Raw genomic sequence first — 22,500 nt, forward strand, 5'->3', positions numbered from 1 at the left:
AGTTTAGGAATTGGACGAAGAAGGCTAAAGAGCACAGGCCCTCAAGCCAGACATATGCTACATTATTACTCTCATTCCACCCTCTTGTGCGTTCCCGCAGAAAATGGGAAAATCCTGGGAAAGATTTTTCTGATTCAAATGCATGATCTTGGTTATCTTATGACAGAATAAGCCAGAGAGCAGTCCTTAGAGAGAAATAAATCATACTTCAGATCTACAGAAACATTTCCATGCACTATTTGAGATAAGGGACGGGATAAAACCACATTCGATTCCTGCTCCCTGAAAACTTAGCAAAGAAAATGACATAGGCACTGTCTAGCAGTGCTCTCGTCAAAGCTTCTGGCAGACACAAAATCCCTGATCAAAATAGCATTTCAGCAATCAAGAGAGCAAGACCTAGCTCTAGAAAGGACTGTCACGATGATAGCTCTGAAGCAACTGAATCCCTTGATCAAGAACTCCATATTTGTTCTAGACTTGCCAGGTAGTATTTTCTTCTGAACCTCAAGGATACCTTTAACTTGTCATGTGAACAACATTCCTTTCCATAATTACATTCTTAATAACACTGTGAATAATCTCAGTTTTTCACTAAAATGTTGAGCTTCAGGAACAATATTAATAAAAAAGGATGATTGTAATGATACCCCCCCCATACACCTACATGAAATACACGTGTTCGTCTACTTTTACCTGAAGAAAAAGTCTGTCTTTTAATTTTTAGAGCCACAGAATAATATATTCTTACTACTGTTTATGCATGCCACCACTACTTGTGAATTTATGGAAATTTTTGGTTGTTTGTTTTGGTGCTGGCCTGACATAAAGCATGGCACATCCAGTGCATTTTATGGATTTGTTTTGGGTTTTTTTTGAAGTCTTACTTAGTAGCAGCACCTGATAACTTGCCATGAGGCAATACGTACTACAAATAGCTAAATCTGATTGAATTTGTACTGGTGCAAATAAAGATACTTACAAGATGGAAGCCACACATAGGCTAGAAAATAATAAGTGGCAGACCAACTGGCTCCTAATTTCTTCTGCATTGGGGCCACTTCCTCCCCCCACACCATTGCTAAACTGTTAAAGAGGAGTGGTTAAGATAGTCAGAGGATATTCTCAGCTGCTGTTGCGTACAAGTTGTTTAAGTGAAACAGGAAATAAGGTGTGATGAGCCAGTTGACCAGCACCAGTTGAGATGACAGCACAAGAATTTTAGTTATCCTAGAAAGTTCCCATTCCTTTTGCATCTTCTTTTCTTATGCTTAACCCAAATTAAATGTTAACTGCTGGCTTTCTTCTTTGAAGGATTTTAATACTGTGTTAGTAGTAGCACCCAGAGGGATCAGAATCAATCTTTGATTTGACCTTTCTGCACGTATTTAGCACTTCTCACCGTTTGAAATTATCTAGTACTCCCTCTAAGGATTACTTTCCACAATTAAGTCTGTGAAGACAATCAGGTAAAACAAAGCTGATTATTTATAATTCACTGATTTTATCCTCCAAATCCCAATCCACAGTTTGTGGAAAAAAATAGCTCAAATGCCACTGCAAGATATTTCCAACTGGCTAGCAACCGCTCCAGAAAGAGAAAAGCAGGAGTGAGTAAGCAATATCTTACTATCGTCTTTGACACAAAAGAACTCAGTTTTAAACCTTTCAAGCAATATGCTGGCATTCAGTACTGGACTCCCACAATGTTCTTTTACTTATGGGATCCAGAACCAGAGCAGATAACTTTGGATTTCTCTGGGGAGAAGTCTGGGGAACTTCAATGATGGGAAAGAACATGATTGTAGAAAGTGGTAGGGGGAAGAAAAAGAAGAGGAGATAGGTAAACAGCCCTCTATTTAACAATTTTCACGCAGTATGCAGGCCCCTTTACTACAGAAAAACCATAATCTCCCTTTCAAATACACATCTGCTGATATCAGAAAGCAATTCTCCAATACCTCCTCCCTAGCATGCTGCTCCCTAGAGATTAAAGAAGAGTCCCTTCTTTCAGACAGTTTCTTCAATGGTACCTACCTTCTTACTCTGCTAAACAACCAGTTAAGTCAGGTGTCTGTATTCCTCCCAGAATACTCATCATTCCCTCCACACTTCCCTAGAAGCCAATAAATGACACCACAGACAAAGAAAGCAAAGATTTTCAGCTTTCCTTAGCTCAAACCTTGAAGCCTTATGTGACCAGGAGCCTCTTCAAACATCCAAGAAAAAAAACTTAACTGACAAAATCCGCACAGCAATTTCCCCTTGGGGACACACACAATTAAAATTGTTACCAGAAGTTTCCCTTAAAATCTTTTACAAGCAAGGAAAACGAAAAGAGATGCACAACGTTGTTACAGCAACCATAGTTGAGGGGAGCAGGAACCAAAAGAAAACCCACCAATGAAGTCAAGTCTGTAGTATTTTATTCCTTTTTCAGACAGATAACCAAAAGCATAAGTTCTATACTGGCAAGCATACACCGACATCATTTGCCACTGGCAATAATATTAGCAGAAGGACGTTAGCAGAGTTTAGGCAGTCAGATAAGTAGATAATTATCTTGAGTACCAAGGTAAACTACCACACTTTACCTGGCATGAACCTTTAAATCAGATTTAGAATCATTTCCTTTCCTCTTAACTTTTATAAGCCTAGCAAAAGACTAGAAACTGTAACGTCCCTGCATTAAACAGTTTGCCTACCAGGGTCTCCAACAACATGACCAAGTGCAGACAGATTAAAAACAAATTAGAAAATAGATGTTGCTACACACTACAGTTTGCAAATGGATAGTATTACACATGTTTTTGCAAAATACAGTTAAAACGAATTCTGATCAACTGAAGGGGGTGATCCAATCGAGCACCATAAAGACATTCTAGATGAGCCCACACACTGAAAACCAGCGTGAACTGTAATGCTGGATGCACTTGTACTGTTTTAAAATATTAACTCCACAACACACTTACACTAAAAAGGGGGGGGGGGGGGGCAGGGGAAGGGGGAACGAAGGGAAGGTGTTAAAATGCTGGAGTAGAGAATTTAAGTATTTGAGTCTCTCCTGTCATGCTACCATCTCCCCCTCCAACCACCCACTTTATTCCTCACTCCCATGATCAGTCTTGAAGCAGAATGTTTAAACAAAGGGAAGCGCATCGAGCACTTTCTTGATACGGTTTTTATGTTGGCAAAACCAAATCTCTGCTTGCTTCTCCTACTTCTGCAGCATTAATGATTATCTGCAAGAAGTATCTAGTGAACCTACATTGGTAAACTGTAATTAGAAAGCCCTACAAACTTTGAAAAACCATTGACCAACAAATATCCCAGTGCACCCTCCAAACACAGAATCTTTATTCCAACAGGAACTTTCAGTAAAAAATGATGTGTGAACAGCAGACACCGATGTTCACACAAGCATACTGCATACAACCCAGCAGGCGATTTTTCTGTTTTTTTTGGATTATGCCCTGGAGGTGCTGGCACAATGGAATTTCAATACCATAATTGCTTATTTCTCTGTGTGCCAGCCTCTGAAATAACAGGTAAAAAGAAAAAACCAAAAAAAAACACACACATAAAACAAACATCCTCCTTTTTAAATTACAGGAATCACAAAACAAAATGTTTTTAATTCTCTAGTTCAAACGATGTAATTTATAACCATGACACAAATAGAGAAGAAGCACAAAAGAAGGGAAAATACAGAAATAACATAACGTTCCCAAGGTTCAGTTTACAAGGACCTCACACAAAGTTTTTTTTTTTTGCAACTCTTACTAGAAACAGTATTATTTGCTAAAAATGCAGTAGCTGCCAAAAGCTATGATCCATCTAAAGCAAACATGTTTAAGATGGAAATAGAGTGTTAATGCTGAAGAAAGACAGAATTGAGTATACAAGTTTTCTTTTAAAAGTGTTGAAGCAACTGCAGTACAGTGTTAAGTTTGTTTTTCATCTTTCTGAGCAAAAATTGATTGCATTTGCAGATAAGCACCTAAATTAGAGAGAAGTACACTAAGACAATAACAGAAGTAATCAAATTTCAAACTTTCTAATTAAACCTCTTTTTCCTGCAGAAGGTTATTGGGAATTCAACACTAGCCTTGGTTCACATGATAGAACAATGGGAAAATTTTCCGAATGGTTGAACGCTAACCCTGACAAGTGTGGAGAGCCAACTACAATACATTATATGGTAGCATAACCTGCCACCCACGTTGCTGAGAGAACAGCTTTCAAACACATGCACCGAGCTGTAAAACCACAAAATCCCTTATTACACATTGTCCCTTACTTAAGGTGAAATACACTATCCCCCCCTTTTACAAATCTTGGTGCTTTTTTTAAACCTTCATCTCTGAAGTTTATTTAGCAGCTAACTAGACTGTTTTTCAGACCTTTTTTCCAAATGCCATTTTTCCTGTTTTGTTTTCTAACCAAAATAAAATCATGTTTTTATAGTACATAGTGAAGCCTGTTATGTCTTTCACTGTTTTTTTTTTTTAAAATACTACTTCCACCTGTGACATTATCCATCTTTTTAAAAGGAAATGTCTGATATATGACTAATTCATTTGAAAAGATTTATTTCTCGAGTGAAATATTTTCCTTTTTTTAATAAGAAGATACATGACTCATCACTGGTAAAGTAAAAAATGGTTCCATCATGCTTTTGATTGGAAGACCAGATATTCTGTTATTTACTCTGATTCTTCTCCATTGTTACGCAATTTGAATATATTCAAAAAGATAAACTGCCACAATATGTGTGGTTATAGACACTGGCATTCTGTAAGTCAACCATTGCTGTAGAATGACAAACATACTCCACCCTCATTACAACATGCTGTGGTTACTAGCCAAACATCTCTGCCTTTTCAGAAAAGGGTACATTATAGCAGACCAGCAAAACAAATAATACAAGGGAACCTGAGATATGGTAAAAGCAATCACAATTGTTAGAAAACATAACTGAATAGGGAAAGTGAAATACTTAATGATTTTAAGAACACCTATAACCTCATGCTACGAAAAAAAGGTCACAGAAAAATGCTGGTATATAAAACTTTCTTAGTTAATGATTTCCCCCTCCTACCCGCCCCCCCCATCGCACATGTCTGCTGCTTGAATCATTGCATTCCAAGATAGTTAGAGGATATACACAGTTTCTTCAGGGGTTTTCAGCTGCAACTTTGCTGGCAATGGGAATTTTATTTGCAAGTGTTTCTATTCTACTGACAAGGTCAATTAGTCCTACGAACTATTGGTTGTTCTGTCTGATAGCTCAGTGTATTTATTCAAGCAAGCACTTTTACAACCCACAATTGAATGCAGACAGTTACCCTTGTAAACACGACTGTCCACAGGGATTTTCACTACATTTTGGGCATGTAAAAGAAAAACATGCTTTTCTTCCCTCAGCCTGATAGCACATAAGTTTGATTACAGCTTGAATTTCAAGAAGAGAAGGGAGGGTGCTACTGTTCTAAATATATACAGATAATCTATTGTACCTAAATATACATATTTGGACCAATTCCTAGGAGCCAAATAACACAGACATTTGATTGATCTCTCTATGAGCTCCAAAAATTTGGTAGTGCTATCAAAGAGACACAGATCAGCATCTCTCTCTATCAGGCATTAACAAGAAAAGAGACACGGTTTAAAAGAAACAAAGAGATGCTATATGTAGCACTAAGGGTTAAAGGCTACGTAAAATGCCTTCACAAAAGCCAGAAGCACAGGGGTGAGGGGGGGAGGCGGGGCTGTGGAAATCAGCTGCAGAAGTTGGTAGAGTTAAAAATAATAATAGTAATTAAAAAAGACTATTCCACAGCTCTAGCTGGAATTTTCATGTGAAGAGGAAAAATGACAGACCCTAATATCACAGAACTTTTATTAACACATACATATACTCCCTTCACACAAAATCTTGCAAAGAGATTCTTCATTTTTACTAATTAGGCATGGTAAAGGAGCTAGTCTATTAGTGCACTGCTCTTCATTACTCAAGTCTCCTGTGAACAAATCCTTCAGGGATATAAAGAAGGTAAGAAACTATCACGGAAAGCCAGTAATCCTTCATGGTTGTATCCTACCACTTTGGGTATCATACAGATACTACAGAAATTGAAATGCCTACTGAAACCTTCTGGGAAGTCTGTAGTACAAAAGAAAGTCACAGAGATAATCAGTAAGAAAATATGGATTCCATAAAGCAATAAACTTGGTGAACAACACAACAGAAGTATACACAGTATATTAAATCTCTAATAGCTATTTAATCAATATTAAAGCACCACTGAAAACAAACAGATTTTCTGAAAAATGTTACCAAGAAAAGTTGAGTCAGTATAACAAATTGATGAACAAGTGGGAACAAAAGGTTTTAAGGACTAGAAAAGGAAGTACTTTATTTTGGCTTAACTGAAGAAGGAACTTTAGATATAAGTGTGTATGGTGCTTTACCTTGTTTCTGTGGTGTTATTTTTTTTTTTTTTTTTTGGCAGAGATAAATTATACCAGGGCAAAGCAGGCAATTCTAGACAGAACCGATTCATTTGAAGAAAAATTTTAGCAGTCACAGTCTGGTACCAATGAACATCACAATTATAAGTTTCAATCAGTCAGGTATAAACTAGACACAACGCAGTGTGGACTTTGACTTGCGATATTGGTTCAATAGCATAGATAATTTGCATAGACTACAAACAAATCACTTAACCTTCCTACAAAACAACTAATACTATTACTATTCTACTTACTTTGAAAGAGTGTTGGAGAATATGGTCATCTAAATTTACAGTTGGTTTCCTATACTGTTCTATACTTGCTAAGTTAAATAAAGAGTTCAAGCATTTGGCACTCTCCATCTCACACACACAACACTATCTGCAACCTGCTCCTGTCCACCAGAGAGGGGACTGGAATTTTTTTATAGTATTGTAATTAGAGTACACTAGCCTATGAAAAATTCCCTGATCATACTGGAGGACAGTTTCCCTGCATTGGTAACACAGCCTTTTTTTTAATCTGAAGTTTTAAGCCATCCATATGAGAAAGTAAGTTATCTTGCCTTTTCTCATTGGCAGTGGAGAGAGAAGCTCTTTCACTTTTACATGAAAAGTCATACACATTTTCTAATTCCTTTTCCATGGTGGAACTTAGATCAAATAATCATGAAAAAGGTTGTAATTCCAGACAAGGCTTTCACATATATGTAAAATTTTGTGCTTCGATCAGTTTCTAGCCTCTATATACTTGAGTTCCCTCGAGGAAAGCTCTGTACTTCATCAAGTTCCTCCCTTCTGTGGATCTGTTGCCACTTTCTTTCACATGGCTTTTCCTCTGCTCCAGAAGGTAAAGTCAGACTGACAGTATTAAAAATACAAGGCCTCTTTAATGTACCCTTGCCTAATTGAGTCCCTCTGTGGCAAGAAAAGGTTCCTTCAGAAATTCATTTTTGAATGCTGAGATGCAAAACAAGAACAAGTATCTTTTTACATACAACACATGCCACAGCACAAAAACAATGTTTAGTTTTCCTCTTTTTTTACCCCCCCTAAGATCTAGCAGTAGAGATGTTTATTTCTCTTAAAATACCATTTCAGAGCAAGGTAAGATAAAATAGCTTAACTATTTTACGACACGTGCATCAAAATAATCTTCTATTCTTCAGAATTCTTTTAAATCTAATGCAGATCTTGCTATTTGTACACACATACCTCATATGCACAGGCGGCTATTTCAATAACTGCATTTCTCATGATTGCATAGTAAGCTCCATTCCAATGTGTTACCATTCCAGGGTATAAAAAGCAGGAAAGTTGCAATCCTGTTCATAATTTTCACAGTTTTAAGCATACATTAGTTGATTTCCATAAGCATAGGAATGATGAGCAGGTCAGGTTGTATCATCCAGTGACGGCATTAGCAGGGAATAGTGATGTTATGTAATTAAATTACCCTTTCCTTTGTAGAGGAGTTCATGTGAACATCCCAGTTGGTGACTCACAAAATATCCTCTTTGCTAGAGGGTGGAAATATGGAGTACCAATTGCATCAAATGGAAATAACCCTACTTCGTAAACTTGACTCCTGCTCTTGACATCAATCACAAAATTTAATAACTAACCAGTGGATGATTCCACTCCCCTGCTCTGCAGATTTGCAGTATCGGTAAGTTTCAGATGTAAGGAACAGGTACTGTGTGCATCCTGATGAACTAAATCCATACCCAACTAGCATAACAGCAAATAACAATCAAAACAAACAAGATGATGTGCTGAGCTCATCTGCAGAGCATCCTAGCAACTACAGTTTGAAATTCTGTAAAACTAAAGCTTACTCAGTTTTTTTCTTAGCATCAAGTGTAGTTTGCAGAAAGCAGACTGAATATTTTTAATTGACATTCTAAACCCAGGGAATAATTAGGGGTCCAAAATGCATCTTTTCTAATATGGAAGAATGAACAGAGGAATGGTTTCTAACCAAAGTACTTGAAGTCTAGTAAGGAATCTAAATAAAGCAGCAGCAAATCAGTAATCCATCTTCAAAAGAAAGCAGTTTAAAATGGACCTTAGAGATGTTTGATCAGAGTATCAGAAACAGCACATTTTCTTGATTCATTAGGTCTCAAGGCCTATGACAAGTTAGCATCTCCATGTTCCTCAGTATCTACGTTTACTGCACGTACAGAAAACAGGTTGAGATTGCTAGCTGTTGAATTACAGAAAATGTCTAGAAAAGTCCAGTCTCTTCACTACAATCACTGGATGCTGTAGGAGTAAAAGATTACAGTAGGGACAAGCTTCCTTAACTACCTCTTGGAAAAGCTCCCCAGTTTGGGCATTCCTCTGGTTGATAATTCCCTGCTCTAGTGCAGGGCCTCTTAAACCAGTGAAGAGGTGGCCCTGTCCGTGGTGCTTGGTCACAATACCATGCCACCAGGGAGACTGCTGTGCTTGCGACAGCTCTGGAGCACCTGGTGACAAAACACCAAGGAAGACCAAATAAGCTAGAAAACAAACTGAAAACAAAATAGACAGCAATTCAACAGAAGACAATAAGAAGCTGAAACAAAAGACTCGCGCTGTTGCCAGCAAAGGCGTATTAAGAAGACAGGGCTTTCACCTGAGTCTTCAGAACTGAGTCTTGTTGAAAAGGTTAACTAGGCTTTTGTTCCAGGAGGAAAGCGTACAGGAACTCAGTTAAAGCTGGCCTCTTCCAAAGCAATATTTAATACTTAATATCATTCTTTGGTGCAAAGTCTGCTATGTAGGACCTCCAGTGACAAAGTGTCTGTTTCCTACCTATAGAACTACCCATCGCTGTTCAGTAATAGAGCATTGCATACCTCTAAAGGCTGTTAACCAGGGGAGTTACCCTGTTCCAGCAGCATTGCTTCAGACTGAATGCCTTCCAAAAGAAGCAAAGAGCAAACTCCTTGCTTACCTAGGTTACACAAAGCCATCACGCTATCTGTTTGCACATTTGCCCTACTGTATAAAGACAGCCCATTTGTGGCCAGAGGCTTCCTCTCCCCGCCTTCAATGAGGTATTTCGGATTATTTCCTTTTAGGCCTGAACATTAATACATCTTATCTGTCATGTGGATTATTAAATACCCTTAAGCAATTTGAAAAGCAAAGTACACGTGCCATGCACTAGCAATTGTTTGGTCCTATCACAAAGCTTGCCAGTTTCTCTGAACTACACATACAACTAAATAAAAGACATGTCCTACTCCAAATCAAAAGTAACGGGAAAAGTCCAAAAAGTGTGCTGGAAGAACTAACTCCTACTGGAATAGGCAGGAAATTATGCTTGTCTAGTTGCAACTTACGTAGTTACAGCGAAGACATGCACGCCTGTTGTTGAGTCCTCTACAGGGCACAGCAGAACACAGCAGAATAGAAGACTTTGTCTCTTTCAGGAGGGGCTTCACCTTTTAAAGCAACTTTAATTTTGTGATTAAACACCAGCGGCTTCTCAGATGTGAGGTAATGTGAGAAGTGAGTAAATATTTTCTAAAAGTCTGACCCACACCTTCCCAGAGAGTGTCTTTTCTATACAGAGATGTAGAACTGCAATACAAGAGTTTACAGGTGTCTTGCTTTGCTGTGTGAAGTACCTACATTACAGGCTGACAGCAGAAGCCATTGAAACTACTAGGTGAATTAACCTGAAACCCTACCTGCACTTAGTCATAACACTTAATCTTTTTATGGCAAGACAAACTGCTGATGACCTAAATGTCTTGGAGAAGTACAAAGGCAACAGGCAGGTAAGCATTATTTGAAGAGACCAGAGATCTCTTACAGCCAAGATTTCACTAGCATCCTTTGCGGTGGGTTATTTTCATATCATGAGAAAGCACAATAACTGAAATCACATACTGAAGAATCTGGATGCTGTTCCAAAAAATGCCTCTATAGACTATCTTGTCCATCCAAACTGTTTGCACCATTATGTGGGAGAACTTTGAGACTGGAAATGAGAAAATATTTGCTCTCCAAGCTTGACAGCTGTGATAAAGAGGCACTTAAGTCAGAGGCGAAGGCTCACTGCACACATCTTAACTGTAGTTCCTCCAGCTGAGCAAGGGAATAATACTGCCAGACTATGACGGCTGTTCTCACCCATAGGATGGGGTACAAATAACTTGTTTCTCAGAGGGGAAAAAAAACCTTTTATTTAGAAAATAATTTCATCTCAGGTTCCAAAACAGACATCCCTACACACTAGCCCACAAACTAAAGCTAATCTTATATTAGTGATAAAACTTACCCTAACAGCATGTTGCATTGTTTTGAAAATTAGACCATTAGGAAGAAAACACACGGAGGCATCATAGGACTTTCATTAGACCCTGAAAGCTGGGCATGCGTCCATGGAAAAATATAAAATGATTTAGCTGGATTTTCCACCCAGTTAATCAGTCCTGAAGCCAATTGAATCACTGTATAATTAAGCAGATTTCTCTAAAGAGCTCATAACAGTTCACACTACTTTAATAACCTGCCTATGTGTCAGAGAAGCTAAGGAAAAGAGAAAGTTTCAGGACTGAAGGAAAATTTAAGAAACATGTTCTGAGTATCAAGCAGTTTAGGAAATATGAAAATTGATAGCAGTACTTAACATTACAGTGGTGACCCAAGTTAGTTGCTAGTATTTTACAGCATCAAAGTATTGTTTCTCATTAGTAAGCAGCTTGACCATATTTTCATCTCAGTTTTGAAGTAACAAAAGCCTATGAGCATGTGGTATGCATAAGAATTACTGCTCTCACGCAACATATTAGTCATATTAATATACTATAAGAGACCCTAGTAACTTGTTTCATTTAGAAGTGCCTTTTTAAACTAAATACATTGTGTAGAGAATCCTGCGTTTAGCAAGAAAAAAGATAAAGAAATATTGCCTGAAAGACTGTGGAAGACTAATATGCATATTATACATTTTATTGTTTCTATAGATGTTTAATAACACATATACCCTCAAAGGTGGAAGTTTACTACTGTATAAGGAACTGAAGTTATTGCAGTTATACGTATAGTGCTGTACTAAACGTTATTATAAAAGGATAATCATCTACTCATCGGAAGAGTAGACTACAAGCACAAAATCAAACTGATAATTAAGGACAACAATGACATCTAGTGGACACTCAGAAACAGACCCGTAGCCTAACACAAAAGATCCAGCTACTGCTATTTAATGTGCAACTCCCAAATTGCTACAATGCAATTAAGAAGATTAAATGACAGAATTCGCAATTGATGAAAGTAAAAGTAATGTGATGATTCATTTCTTTCAAAAGAATATTTAATTAAAAAGAGTCAAGACCCTTCCATTTAAGATTTAGGATAAAAGTATAGGTCAAAACTTGAGAGAATGTCACAAATTATTTAAACTATATAGATAGATACATAGCGCCAGCATAAGAGAGGCAGACATGTTTCCTACACTTTCTATTCCCACTGCATCTACAACCTTCTACTTATAAGTTGCTTTTGTTGGGACTTTAAACACTGAAAAACAAAGTGAAAACAATAAAAATGCCAAAAGTAAAAATTCAAACCACTATTTAGCACCTCCCTTTTCTCATCATTCTGATCCTTCTGTTATTGTAAAACCTGCTGTAGAAGGGAGGTAAGTTAAACCTTCCCAATATATCAGCCAGTAGCTGCTGAGCTCCAGAGAAGAGGAATCTGAAACATGAGGCCACTGTAACTCAAAACTAGCAAAGACACCTGCCGATGAGTAATCCAATTAGTTTACAAGATGGACTTCTACAAAGATCATGGATTATTTTAAATCTGCTTTTACTATTGACGAAAAGGCTAGCAAAAGTAAGCAGTTAGAGCAACTCAAATCTCATCTCAGTTGTTCCACCAAAGAAACTTTTTCTGGCAAGAAGTGTCACCATGAAAAAAATATATTGGTTTTGGCTATTACACTTCTGTAAATTAAAACATTAATAAAACACTACACAGCTATATCCCATTCCAAGTCTTAAGCATCAAATATCTTATGTACAGAAATGGAAGTAGGATTTTTGCATCATATTATTAAAAACAAAATACCGCATCCCTTCCAAAATTTCTGCATCTCAGTGACTGTCCAGTATAAAAAAAAGGCATTGCAAAAGAGTAAAGCATCATTTATGAACACATTTAATTGTCATTTACATTAAACTTTCAAATTAAATTGTTATCTTGCTTGCTTTATATATGATTTTGGAAAGTTAGTGTTGCAATTCCCCTAGCTCTCACCATCAGCAGAGGCTAGCATCAGCTATTAGCAAGTATGTTACAGATTCTCACTTATATGAAGATTCTCTAATGAGTAGAATACAAAAAAAAAAAAAACCTTTGCATAACTGATGATCAGGCCTTGTGTCCCAATTTCTTTTTGCCAAGGTCTCAAAGTAAGCTTTGAATCACATGTTACTTGTTGATAAGTGTACATGCAGCTTCCCAAAAATGAAATCCAGGCTCCAAAGATACTTATGCACCATACACGGCCATAACTAAAACCTGTAGATTTAAAGTCTGATTCCTAATGAGACTCAATAGCTGAGCAACCCATTCATGGAAAAAAAAAAAGGCATGAATTCAAGTTAAGTCGAAAAATGCAAGTGTTTAAAAGCTAAGTCTCCCTTTTGATGTATGCAATGCATAGGTTTTGCAGATATTTTAAGTGAGATCAGAGTTTAACCGATTCTAAACAGCCCTATTCTGGAAAACCCCACTCTTTATTCCATTACAGGATCAACTCTGTCATTACCATGTTGGTAATGGAGCCTGATAAAAACAGAAATCAGCCCAGTAAATTTACAAGATAAAAACTAAAAGCAAACATCAAAATAAACCCAGGCATTTTCCCCCTCCAATCACTATGCTATATTTTACCTCCAAAAACAATTTTAGTACATCAGATGTCCTAGTGAGAGAGGACTATTATGAGACAGAATGGAAAGCATCATTGACCTACCCGGATCTCCTGGAGATTATGAAAATTATTTCCTACTCTGACAGAGATTTTGCTCGGAGTGTAACTTTCATCAGATTTGTAGTCTGCATAAATACATAATGTCTTCACTGTTGTTTTTCTTCTGCAAGAAACAACAAAAGCTATGCAAGCATTGTAAAGAAAACTATTCAGGATGAGTTTGTTGCTAGTTTGTAGTAACTAAGGATTTAAGTGTTCTAAAACTTAATACAAGTGTGTCTATGGGTTTGTAATAGCCCCACTGTTAAAGCAACTAGGTGTTTTTCCACATTAAGTTATGCACATAGAGTTGATTTTCACTATTCTTTGTCTGCCTTCAGAAGTGTCAGTATACCAAGAAATATAACAAAAGGCCAAGATGCCAAATAAGCACTTGTATGTGATGAAGCATATGTTTAGCTTCACAAATATGTGCTCTATTACTATACCAAAGAGTTCTCCAGAAAGCAAATAGAAAAGGTGACAAACGTCTAACCTCATCTTAAGAGTCTGGCTAAAGAAAAAGGACCAAAAGCATCCTACACAGAACAGAATAGGAAAACGTTTCTCAAGCAATCAGATGTTAAGCCATATAGGACTTTAACAAGAGTCATCTACCCTTCAAATTACACTCAAGGACAGAAAATCAGGAGAAAAATGTCACCTTAGGCAGGTAAATGCGAAACTGTTACAAATGACGTACTATTAAACATTGCTTTTTGTTGTTTATTTAGGCATTTAATAACTATAACATTTGAAAATCTCATTTTTATAAATGCTATCTAACTGACTTCTTACCAGTTAGGTAACAGGACTAACCCAGGAGTCCTTGCACTTCCAAAATTCCTATCTTGGTGAACAGTAATCAGTACAAAGTTACACAAAGCACCCTAATCCACTGCCCTGGTTTCAGCTGAGATAGTGTTAATTTTCTTTCCAGTGGCTGCTGTGTTTCAGATTTGGCATGCAAGGAATGTCAATAATGCATATTGTTCTTGTTGCCAGATGATATTTATACTACTCAAGGACTTTTTTCAGCTTCCCAAAGAAGCTGAGAGGGAGCATAGACAGAACAAGCTGGCCAAAGGAATATTCTGTACCTTAGACATCATGCTTAGTATATAAATGGGGGTTGGCCAGGGTGCAGGAATCCGAGACCGCTGCTCAGGTTGGGCTGGATGACCAATTCACTGGGTGATGAGAGTTTGTCGTATTACTTTATCTTGTATATTTTTAAACCATTATTATTGTTGTTATTATTTTCCTTTCCATTATTGTTCTATTAAACTGCCTTTATCTCAACCCAGGAGTTTGGTTGTTGTTTTTTCTTTTTTCCTTTCCCCTCCTTTTCTCCCTCTTCTCCCTCCCCTTCACAGGAGGGGCAATGAGAACGGAGCAAGCAGCTGTGTGATCCTAGCTGCCAGCTGGGGTTAAACCACAACAGCCATATAGAGTAACTTTTAATACCTAAATTGGATGTTCACCAAATGAGGCTGTGATCCATCTGACTGCCAGTAAGTTTCTAGATTATCATCTCGTAATTGATCCACTCCAAATCCTAAAAAAAAAGAAAAGGTGATAGTCTTGAATATTCCAAATATCCCATTTCCATGACATAAACATCACAGACATAACTTTTCTACAGCTACTACAAACTAAAGCACGCATCTTAAATTATAAAGATATCTGAGTTGTGTCTATGCTTTCGTGACAAAACTTAAACAGGGGAAACTGTGAATCAAGCTTGGCTCAGTACTCAAGCATCTTTACATTCTTATCTCATGTTGAAGTCTGTGAGGTTTGAAACCATTCAACATGTCCTGGAATTCCAAATGGTTAAGTAGTATTTCATACTAATTGCAAGAACAATGCTTAATGGTTAGGCTTTTCCACCTACTCTATAATCTAAGTACCGAACTAATGGAAAATCATTAGCAGAGACCATCCATTTATTATAAAATTTTAACCAAATATAACATTTTCTTTTTAAGTAGTCTCCCAAAATATTTTTACTTTTTCAAGTTAGTAGCTAGAATAAGCAACAGATGGCAAAACCAGTATTCCTGCAAGTCAATGCCATCATGCTTAAAGAAACAACCACAAATCCAAATTTCTCCCGTTCCGTCATTATCTGTCCATTTACTAATCACATCCTTTTATTGATGGCCCACACTAGTGGCAGTTTTAATTCAGCAGTTGAAGATTAATCTGCAATAAAAAGCTACCTTCACTCTGTTTGAAGCGACTAAACCATACGATGTTTTCCTCCAAGTAAGGTACCAGGATATCAGACCAAAGGTGTTCAGCCTGAGCACAATATTGTGACATAAAGGGATCATGGACTCTAGGCTGCAGCAAGACACCAGATCAGTTTCCAACAGATATTTCTGAAATATCTGAAATATTCTGAAATGAACTCAACTACCTCAAATGAAAAGAATACAGATTTTCAGATACTTTGAGCAAGTATAAGCTATCATTAACTGCACTTCAAGACCATTTATGATAGTTTCATTTTACCTGCAGGATTTTAGGGAACTATACTATAATGGCTGATTCCACACAAAGTTTGGACAGAACATTTAGGTCGTCCAGCTGCATGATTTCTCTAAGTTAAAAATCAAAGATACCCAGGCAAAATGCCAAAGCATAGAAACAATTACTCAGTGCTGGGTGTGTTTCTGTTCACATGGTTTAGTTTGTTCACTGTTTAAGAAAAAAAACCAATTACGTATAAAATAGGTAAAAGATCCATTTTGTCAATATGAGATATTTCTTCAATGTAGGGATTTCCAATATAGTTATAACTTTCATATTGCATCAAATGTAGACTAGGCCAAAATTACTTGTAGTGGCTACCCATACAGCTTATACTACAGTGGTTTTACTGCTACATTCTGTATGTATGTCTTCTTATCAAAACATAAAACACTATATATTCTAAGAAGAAAAATGTACATTCAGGTTTTTTACATCATTTATTGTGATTTTACCTGGCTTACAGGATGAAAGAGACCAAACTGCTTGTGAGCCTATTTCTCTAACAGTACCAGTCCTCTCTAACTGCTTTGGATCAGCACCAGGTGGTGTCTTGTTTGGGGTAGTCATTTCTAGTAAAAGAAAACAAGTGAGTTAATTGATACATCTTTAGCTGGATGGGAAAATTAAAGGGTTGTGTTTGTTCATATAGATGCTTCAATTCTTTGGCCTCACACTTACATAGTAGTCTACAGAATATGTGGTTTATACATATAAACATACACGTATATGTATACATTTTTGCATGTCTGTAGAACTTTTTATTTATATATAATAAAATAATGTATATAAAGTAAAAAATAAAATATATCTTTAAATAAGAGGTTCCACATGCATGTAAATTTTGCGTCCTTAAAACACACTTGGAACATTCGTAAGATATTTTACTTGTATCATTCTAATTCACACATACAGAATTAGTCAGGGTTTCAGGATTTTTTTTTTAAGGTTTGTTTAAGAAATTACAACAGACCCTGTTGATTTAAAGGATAGCAATACAACTTCATTTCCCCCCGACACACACTTAAAGAGTTTTCTTAATCTGCAAGTTCAGAAGCCTGTTCAGAAGCTAGAGCAAACCTGTCCTCCTGGAGATGCTTCTCCTTAAAAATAGGAAATATGAGTTTCAAAAAAATTGTATAGCCTCTAATTTGGTAGGGATTGGTTATTGCCACATTTATCCATAGTCTATTTCCTTAACTTCACAACTTCATCTGGAATAATTACCCTGTGACTTGCACTGCTCAAGTAATCACATTCACTCTCAACACACAGACTACAACATAATCATGTTGTGTTTCATAAAGTATAGAGCACATTACTACTTCCTAGAAAGTAGCTTAAAAGACTTTTTTTTAATAAAAAAAAAAAGAGATTCCAAAGAAACATAAGTGCCATGCAAGGAACTACATTTAATTTTAAGCTTTAATGTAAAGCACTCAAAAGTCAGGGAATTAGAGTTGACTTCTAATCCTTTGCTAACATGCATGACATCATATTATGCTCTGCTAAGGTGAGAATAAGTCTTCCAGCACCTCTCTTAGATAGTTAATGAGGTACTGAACTTGGCTGGTATCCACAGGATCCAGATCTTACCCACTAAAGAAGCGATGCAAGGCAGAGATAAGACTTCCTGTGTAAGAATAGCTCTGTAGCTAAAAACTCTTTGGTCGGACACAGGAAATCTGAATTTTGTAGTGTACATTGCTGTCTGCACCACTTTCTATTGGCCCTTGGCAAATTTTTTTTTTTTTTTTCATTTTGCAAACACACTTGAAACAGCCTTAAAGGATTTTTTGCTAATTTCTCATATACAAGATGGCAGTCCTGACTACCATAAAAAAATCTTAAGAAAGATTTTACTAGGCATGTAATTATAAATATTGACAACAGCAAGTGTCATAAAAGGTCACAAACAGAAAGCATTACGCAGGCAGTATCCTCTTAGAAAAGCAGGTTGAACACTACACAGCTAATCCTATAGACATCACACATACAACTCACAGATATACTAATCCTAGTGTCATCCAATTAAAAACAAACCTCGTGCAACAAGATGTTTTAGAGTTCTTGTCTGTACAGAAAATTTTTATTTGAAAAAATACCAAACTATTTAAAAAATTAAACAGGCTATCCATTTAGCCATTCCTATAACAAGACATTAGCACATAAATCTCCCCTAGTCACTATATTAACATATCACATTATCTGTTTTAAAACTTCTATCGGGTTTTTTACAATAGGCTCATTAAAACATAGCTGTTTTCTATTGAATTGACTACACCATAAACCTGTATATCTGTAGAATAGATTATAGACTATAATAGAAAATACATAACTTACTCTAGTTGCTGCTTTAAATTTATTGATAGCAACTTCAATAATACACAATGTCACAAGTATTCTAATCTTCTAAGCATTTAAAAGTGTCTTGGAAAAAAATATAAAACACTTCATTCACAGCTACCCAAAATACAAATATTTTTTTTCACAGAATGGTTTGGATTGGTGGGAGGCATCTCCAAAAATCATCTAGTCCAACCCCTATCCTACAACAAAATTAAAATTATGTTTATTAAGCACTGGAGAGACTGTTTTCCTGGACTTACGATGTTTAAAGCTCAAATCACCTCCTAGAGCAAACTCTGCACTATTTTATTACTTTTGTGTCAAGGAACCAACTAAGAGAGGTCAAGTTGCATTCACCGTAATTCTCAGATTTATATTAAAGCAAATAATGCTGTTCTGGATAGCTTTTCTGAAGCTTCTCAATGATCTAAGAATTTTAAAAGCAGAAAGCTCATAGAAGTACTAAGGAAAAATAATACAGCAACAGGGCAGCTCACCCAAGTAACACTTTTGGACATTTTTCCAGCAGAAGTACAAGTGTCTCATTTGGGACAAGACACAAATTCTTAACATTAAAAGTAATTTAAGTCACCAAATAAAAAAATTTAAAAAAAAAATACCTTCTTAGCCCAAGAAGATAATGGAATGAGTGTTGGTCTTATTTTTTTCAGGCTGTGTAAAAAAAGCAATCTGTCTAGAAGCCCTTCTCCCTGACACATGCCAAGAAATGGAAAGACACACTGCATCTATAGAAGCATTGGCTGGAAACACCTACAATTTTCCAATTCAGTTATTCCAAAAGACCACTAATAGGCTGCCGTTTCCTTATAACAACTTTGATATATTAATGTCTTAATGACATTATCAACCTCACACTTCCATTTTGCCACTTTCCACTATATGGCATGTACACCTTTGGATCAAGACAAGGCGGCAGCTAAGCTTTTTTCCCCCTCCTTGAACTCCATATTCCTCAGCATCTTCCTTAGCTATGTTTGTTCCTTTCCAGAGAACATCCCTGTGAAGTAGTAGCCATTAAAGATGCTTAAACAAACATACAGTTTATAAACAGAGTGAAATGGATTTAAATGGTTCACCAGTCTACCTTTCACAATCAAAACAGAAGGGTCATTCTCAGTCTACCAGTGGAAGATGCTTTGAAAAGGTGGATACTTGAAAGCAAACCCTTCACTAAGCACACACATACTCTTCGGCAACACACTGAAGAGGAGATACAGAAGGACACGTTGTGGTCCTTTCCTACTAAAGCAGTTTTCTGCAATTAAAGTTTCTAATTCCACCATGGTAGTACGCACAGAATTGTTTAAATGCACACCCATAAGGGCCTTTGAGAGAGCAAACCATCCTCAACAGTAGTATGTCCAGCCATTTACTTCTCCAACAAAAGAGATTTCACAATCTTTGTGGACAGCCAGCTTCAGTGTTTCATCAACCTAAAAGTCAAACGTTTTGCTTTAACATCCAATCCAAGTATTACCTTTTAAAATCAAGCACGATTTCTTCTCTTGCTCTACAGAGAGCTCAAAGACTAGTTAATCACTAGCCTTTATGTAGCAACCCTTTTATAGATGTGAGGGCACTCATCAAATTTGCTCTTAGTTTCTTCTTTTCTAGTATGCCTATGACTTTCAAGTTTCCCTCACAAACCAAGTTTTATAAACCTAATATTCCCGCAGAGTCTAGAGATCTACATACTATGGTTAAAAAATCCAGACATACCATTTTAGCTAAGGCCCTTAATTCAACAGAGCAGACTAATCACTTTCCTTGTCTTTATATTTAATCACACCTGTTAACATGCCAAAATAACATCTGTCTAGTTGAAAGGTCATCATATTATCAATTAACATCTAATTTACAATGCACTACAGTGCTCAAATGCTTTTTTGGGATACTGTTTGCTCTTCAGTAATACCCTTTGCACTAATAATGCCTTTGATTTTTCCTCCCTGTGTTCTCTTCTTCCCTCAGTTCTTGTTAACTGATCTTAATTACACTGGTTTCCAATCTGCTATCAATCTTCTCAAGATCATTTTGAATTCTGACCCTGAGCTGTACAGCACTTGCAATCCTTCCAACTTGCAATCCTTCCAACCTATCTATTTTGTGTTCACCATTACAGAAAACAATGAAAATACATTCAAAACAGAACTCCCCAGGAGGATACTTCGTGACATCCCTGTTTAAAAATGAATTATTTACAAGTCAGCTTCAAAAGCAATTTTTCAACCAGCTGTACAACATCTCACCAAAATGATTTTTAGACCACATTTCAATAGTTTAAAACAAGCTACTGAACATCACCCCAGACAACTACAGAAACCCTGTAAAACCCAGGACACAACCCTTATATTCCTTCCCCATTAACTGCATTGGCTACTCTAAAAAAAAAAAGTTGATCCAGACTGGTTTTAACAAACCAAACTAGCCCATTTTCTGTTTGCACATTGTTTTTAATTGTCTTCTACTTGCTGACAAGTTCTCCTCCCAAACCACCACCTCAGAATCTTTCAGGGGATCAAAGCTTGGCTAGCTTTGTACTATTTTAAAAATTAATTGTTCTGATTGCATTCCCATCATATCATTTCATTCAGTTTTAGCAACACTACAACTTTTACAGCAAAACTGAACAAAGGCTGCACTGACTACTCCAGCGTTTTTGCAACACCCATGACTTATAAGACTGTTTTTCCTGTTGTTCCTAACAGGAGGGGATTTCACACCTCCGATTCCCTGACTTTCATACTTGAAAAAAAACTCCTTTCACCTCACAAGCTCTTTTCCCTGCTCTCATTTTCTTTGGATGGATCCTTGTTGGCTTAAGACCTTTAAAGATCTCAAGATATATCCAGAAACCAGACTCTTACTGTGCTTCCTATTTTTTATTCAGATGGAAGATTAAACAGTAACATCGAACATTCAAATTACTAATGTTTAATTAATATCTAATAACAACAGCAAGTGTTCAGTAAAACCTATTTCACCTAGGTCACCTGTACATTTGATCCCTCAGATTATTCTTTCGATATAATTTTAAACACCTATTATTTTTACTCTGCTTTCAGTATACTGCTTTAAGCCTATTAGTGAAAGTGACTTAAGTCTTTCATTGCCACAAGCATAAAAAAAAAAATCACTAAAAATGAGGTAATTAGAGCAACTGCACAAGAAAATTACAATTTTTATATGTGTAACCCTAATCAATCTAAAGAAATACATTTTTTAAAGACGTATTTTTGTACAAGCCCAGACTTCCAAAGTAAGGATACAAGTAAGGATCCTAGTACGGATATAAGTTGGTCTTTAAAGGATGCAAACACTTCTTTACAAGTGCTTACATTAAGTGAAAAACAGTCTTTAAAAAAAGACCCAGTAACCAGCAGATGAAGCCAGTTTGACCAATCAAGCCACTTTCACTCAGGCCTCCAGAGGGAGGCTTCTTTGTAGGGCTTTTAGTTGTGATTTTAAGTATAACTGATTAGTTTTACAACACTGTGTTATGGCCCAGTCCCCCAGGCCTATAAAACACTTAAATATTGGAAATAAATCAGCAACACCCACTGAGGAAACGCACCGGCTGCGGTTAATCCCCAGACCGGGCTCCCCTCTCCCAGCCGGGGGAGTCGATGCAAACACACCAGCGCGCACCTGGGGAGGCACCGGGAGGGGCGACCCGCTACCCCGAGCCGGTGGGCGCCCCACCACCGAGCGAGGACACCGCGCCAGCCCGCGGGGCTCCACGGCGGCCCCCGTGACACCTAGAGGCCAGACGCGGGAGAAGCCGCCCCCCCCCCCCAGCTCCCTTCTCTCCCCGTCCCTCAGCCCACCCCAGAACGGCGTCCCCACCTGATCGGCGGCGGAGCGGCGGCAGGGCCGGCGCCGCCCGAATCCCCTCAGCGCGGGTCGGGCCCGCCCTCCCCTCACCCGGCCGGCTCCTGCCGCGCACGCGCACAGCTCCGCGCGCGCCCCGTTTAAAAGAGATCGGGGGAGGGGGGGGGGAAGGCTTCAGCGCGGGGCGGGGTTTGCCACCCCCCCACCCCCCGCCACCGGCGGGGGGGCTCCCCTCAGGGCCGTAGCCAATGTGGTCCG

The 22,500-nt window shown here is 37.5% G+C and overlaps 1 protein-coding gene across 7 annotated transcripts in view; it reads right to left on the minus strand.

Annotated features, from left to right (window-relative positions):
* ANAPC10 (anaphase promoting complex subunit 10) overlaps nt 1-22,500 on the minus strand; it is a 38,135-nt gene that overhangs the window by 15,020 nt on the left and 615 nt on the right. For 2 of the 7 annotated variants that reach the window (XM_054203987.1, XM_054203986.1), the window contains exons 2-4: nt 16,497-16,613; nt 14,971-15,061; nt 13,507-13,627 (exon numbers count right to left, since the gene is read on the minus strand). In XM_054203987.1, coding sequence (XP_054059962.1) covers nt 13,507-13,627; nt 14,971-15,061; nt 16,497-16,611 — 327 coding nt within the window. In that variant the 5' untranslated portion in view covers nt 16,612-16,613. Of the gene's footprint in view, nt 1-13,506; nt 13,628-14,970; nt 15,062-16,496; nt 16,614-19,495; nt 19,517-19,726; nt 19,845-22,257; nt 22,412-22,500 lie in introns of those variants that run through there. The other 5 variants (XR_008466771.1, XR_008466772.1, XM_054203984.1 and 2 more) reach the window with 5 other exon arrangements.

The sequence above is a fragment of the Rissa tridactyla genome, chromosome 5 (genome assembly GCF_028500815.1).
Source record: "Rissa tridactyla isolate bRisTri1 chromosome 5, bRisTri1.patW.cur.20221130, whole genome shotgun sequence".
Classification (NCBI taxonomy): domain Eukaryota; kingdom Metazoa; phylum Chordata; class Aves; order Charadriiformes; family Laridae; genus Rissa; species Rissa tridactyla.